The 3,269-nt window shown below is 43.9% G+C and overlaps 1 protein-coding gene across 1 annotated transcript; it reads right to left on the reverse strand.

Annotated features, from left to right (window-relative positions):
* Window positions 1-935: 935 nt before the first annotated feature.
* LOC108595809 (myotrophin) lies at window positions 936-1,550 on the reverse strand. Its single transcript, XM_017981100.2, has one exon. The coding sequence runs from the start codon at window positions 1,495-1,497 to the stop codon at window positions 1,132-1,134; it is 366 nt and encodes a 121-aa protein (XP_017836589.1). The 5' UTR covers window positions 1,498-1,550; the 3' UTR covers window positions 936-1,131.
* Window positions 1,551-3,269: the final 1,719 nt, after the last annotated feature.

Raw genomic sequence — 3,269 nt, forward strand, 5'->3', positions numbered from 1 at the left:
AATTTATAAAATATTAATATACAAATCTGACGATTAAGAACATAAGTATTTTATAAAATTAAGCTAATTTATCTGCTTAAGTATAAAACTTTTATTTTCTTTTATTTATAATAAACTAACAAATAATACTATTGTTAAATTTAAAGAGTTGCTAATAATGTTATAAATTGTAACTTAATTTGTTTATGTAAACAATGAACTTAAAAACCTTAAAGTTGCCTTTAAATTTTAAAGTTTTATTTTCGTCTTACATTTAATATTCACGGCAGGCTGGAGTAAGAAAATTTGGGTTAGCCTTTTCTGTTCTAATCTTATTTAAAACAATCAATAAGAACTTTTTTATGGGTATCAGCAGCAACTAAGCGTCAAACAAACTTTGGGCTGATATATCCTTAGCCCAATCCATCGACTCCTACTCCGAGTCCCATCCCGAGCTCGCCCACAGCAGCGCCAGCAACTGTGACTATGGTTGCCTGGTAACCTAGTTTAATAAATAATACGCTATTTCTTTTTGGATTTGGCTTTATTTTTGGATTGAATATATAGAAATTGTGTCTGTGTGTGTGTGTGTGTGCGCTTGCTTTTTGTCTTCGGCAAGTCATTCATGTGTGCAATCTGTGGGTGTGACTAATTCAATTACAACGCCCAATTGTGCATGCCTGGGCGCTTGCACGTCGACTGACATTCGCTTGCCACCACCAGCAGCAGCAGCGGCAGCGGCAGTGGCAGCGGCAGCAGCATGCGCGCTGCTGGTTTGTGCAACATTTTGGACCGTGATTTTTCATTTCCATTTCACGCTTTCTCTATGCATCCATAGCTCTAATAGCTACGTATGTATAGTATGTGTGAATTTCATTAGCTATGCTTTGTGCACTCCCCCTGCCTCCCTCTAGCAGTCGCCCTCTCTTTTACTGCAGCGTTTAGTCGTTAACGTTGTCATTTAATTGTTTTTTGTCACACGAGTTATCCTTTTTTATTTTGTTTGAGCTGCGGGGGGCGTATCATGTACAAAATTGAAATTAACTGACAGGCAGTCAGACGTAGAGACAGTTAGTCAGTCAGGGCTGCATGCGCTTTGGCTGAACTTTTGGCAAGCGTTGTATTCAATTTTATTTCGGGCTAACATTAAACTTATTGACTCAACAGTTGCTTGATCTCCTGCTTCTCGGCAGCTTCAAGGTAGGAGCGTCCATCGGGCGTGGTGCCGGATTTGTCGGCGCCCTTTTGCAGCAAGAACTCCACACACTCGACATGGCCCTCCCAGATGGCGGCCAATAGCGGCGTCACACTGTACTTGTCCAGGCTGTTGACATTCGCACCGATCTTGACCAGAAATTTGAGCACCTTCAGCTGTCCAAAGTCGGCGGCATAATGCAGCGGGGCACGTCCACCGATGCAATCGTTGACGTTGCGATTGCTGTTGAGGAATTGCGCTTGGACCGCTTCGAATTCACCGTTCTTGATGGTCCAAATGAGGTTTTCGTTGCTCTCGTTCATTTTTAAGCGAGTTTGGAGCAGCAATTCGGGTTGACAACTCAAGGGTTTCAATTTAGAGCTTGCTGTGTTTCAAATGAAATCTTTTCTCACAGTTGAGGTTCATCATCGGCGCGGCCAGGCCCGGCCCCGGCGCGTTCCTATCGCTGCCGATCTGAAGCGCAGCACATTGCAAAACGTGATTTGTAAGGTCATCATTCAAAAGGCATCGACAAAGGATACCAAACGGCAGCAGCAGCAGCGGAGCAAAAAAAAATTAAAATGGTTATACATTCATGTAATTTAACGAACGAAGTCGAAGTTGCAGCCACAGCAAGCAAACTAAACTAAAGCGCATCGCATCAACTACTGCAGACTAAAGTTGCAGTCTCAGTTTTGCTGCTGCTGCTGCTGCTGCTGCTGCTGTCTGCTGTGCTTCGATATTGGCGATGCCAAGCGTGAGATTATCGACGATTGTATGCAGCGATGATGATGCTGATGAGGATCAGGATGGGCCAAGGCACAGGCACAGGCACAGTCTGCGGCTTAGGCTCAAGCCATGTCGTTGGCTTCCGTAAGCTGCGCTGCCAGACAATGCAACTTCAACTGCAAGTTCACTTTTCATGCTGAGGCCAGAGCAGTCATTGACTTTGGTTATCGCACGCCAAAAAGACAAAACAGTTGCATGCCCTGCGCTCAGACGAGCGGACGGACAGACGGACAGACAGGTTGGCAGCCCAGCGCTATCTGCATGCGATCAAATTTCCAGGGCTTCTGTTGTGGACAGCCAGCCAACGAGCTGAGCTGGCTGTGGCAAGGCCGAGGGGGCGGGGGCAACTGCAGACGATCATATTGAGCGTCTGCTTTTGACATTTTGGACACAATTTGAACCTTTTACTTTTTGGTGAGCGCGAGAGCGCGACCACGATTTCCAGCTTATGCACAGAGTTCCTGGAACCGCCAACTTGCCACAGTGAGTCGAGTCAAGTCGAGTCGCGTCGCGTCGAGTCGACGCGCTGCCTGCGCTGACATTGATTGAGAAATTGATTTAAGCAGCGTTTCAGTTGTTATTCCTGCTTTGATTTCGATCTGTTCGAGGCGGACTGTCGAGCTGACTGATTTGAGCGGAGCCTTATCATGACGCCGACGAGCGAAGTCGGTTTTGATTTAAAAACTTTTTACATTTAATTGCCAGCAAAAAACTGGCACTGCCACATTCTGTTGCAACTCAAAAACGACTGCAACTAAATCAATTTAAATCCTTTGCCACAACACAAGGTCAGCCCCAAGTGCTTGCTGCATGTTCAACTAAATGCGAAACGTAATTTGCAACATGGAAACCAAAAATAAAAGCTGTAAATGCAAATGGGGTTTCGGTTTGCTCTCGCCGCCGACCCACAAAAGCAAAAGTTAGTTTGTGCGCAAAATATTATTGTGCATGTCGCTCTTTATGACAGATGTCAGTATAGTTTTTAGTTTCGAGAGCTCAGTGCAAACACAATTCGAACTTTTGATGGCTCTGCCACAGGACAGGTAAAGTGCTTATGCGAGGTCGCCACAAGTTGCAAAGTTCCACTGCGATCCAATTGCGTTAAGTGCTTTATCCTCAAAGTGAAGCTTGTTGCATCGTTCTGAATTTAAGACCAAATTAACAAAGTTCCATCAAAATGGAATCAAATGCAAGAATAAGCAAAACTGCAAAGCTTTGAGAGCTGCTTATAAATTGTTTGCCCAATTCAATAAAATTCATTATTTAAATATTAAAAAATATAAATTTTTTTTGGATCATTGTTAAA

Source organism: Drosophila busckii, chromosome 2R (genome assembly GCF_011750605.1).
Source record: "Drosophila busckii strain San Diego stock center, stock number 13000-0081.31 chromosome 2R, ASM1175060v1, whole genome shotgun sequence".
NCBI lineage: Eukaryota > Metazoa > Arthropoda > Insecta > Diptera > Drosophilidae > Drosophila > Drosophila busckii.

What these genes read in the sequence shown, in the direction of transcription:
- LOC108595809 (XM_017981100.2), bottom strand. Translation starts at nt 1,497, where the DNA reads ATGAACGAGAGCAACGAAAACCTCATTTGGACCATCAAGAACGGTGAA.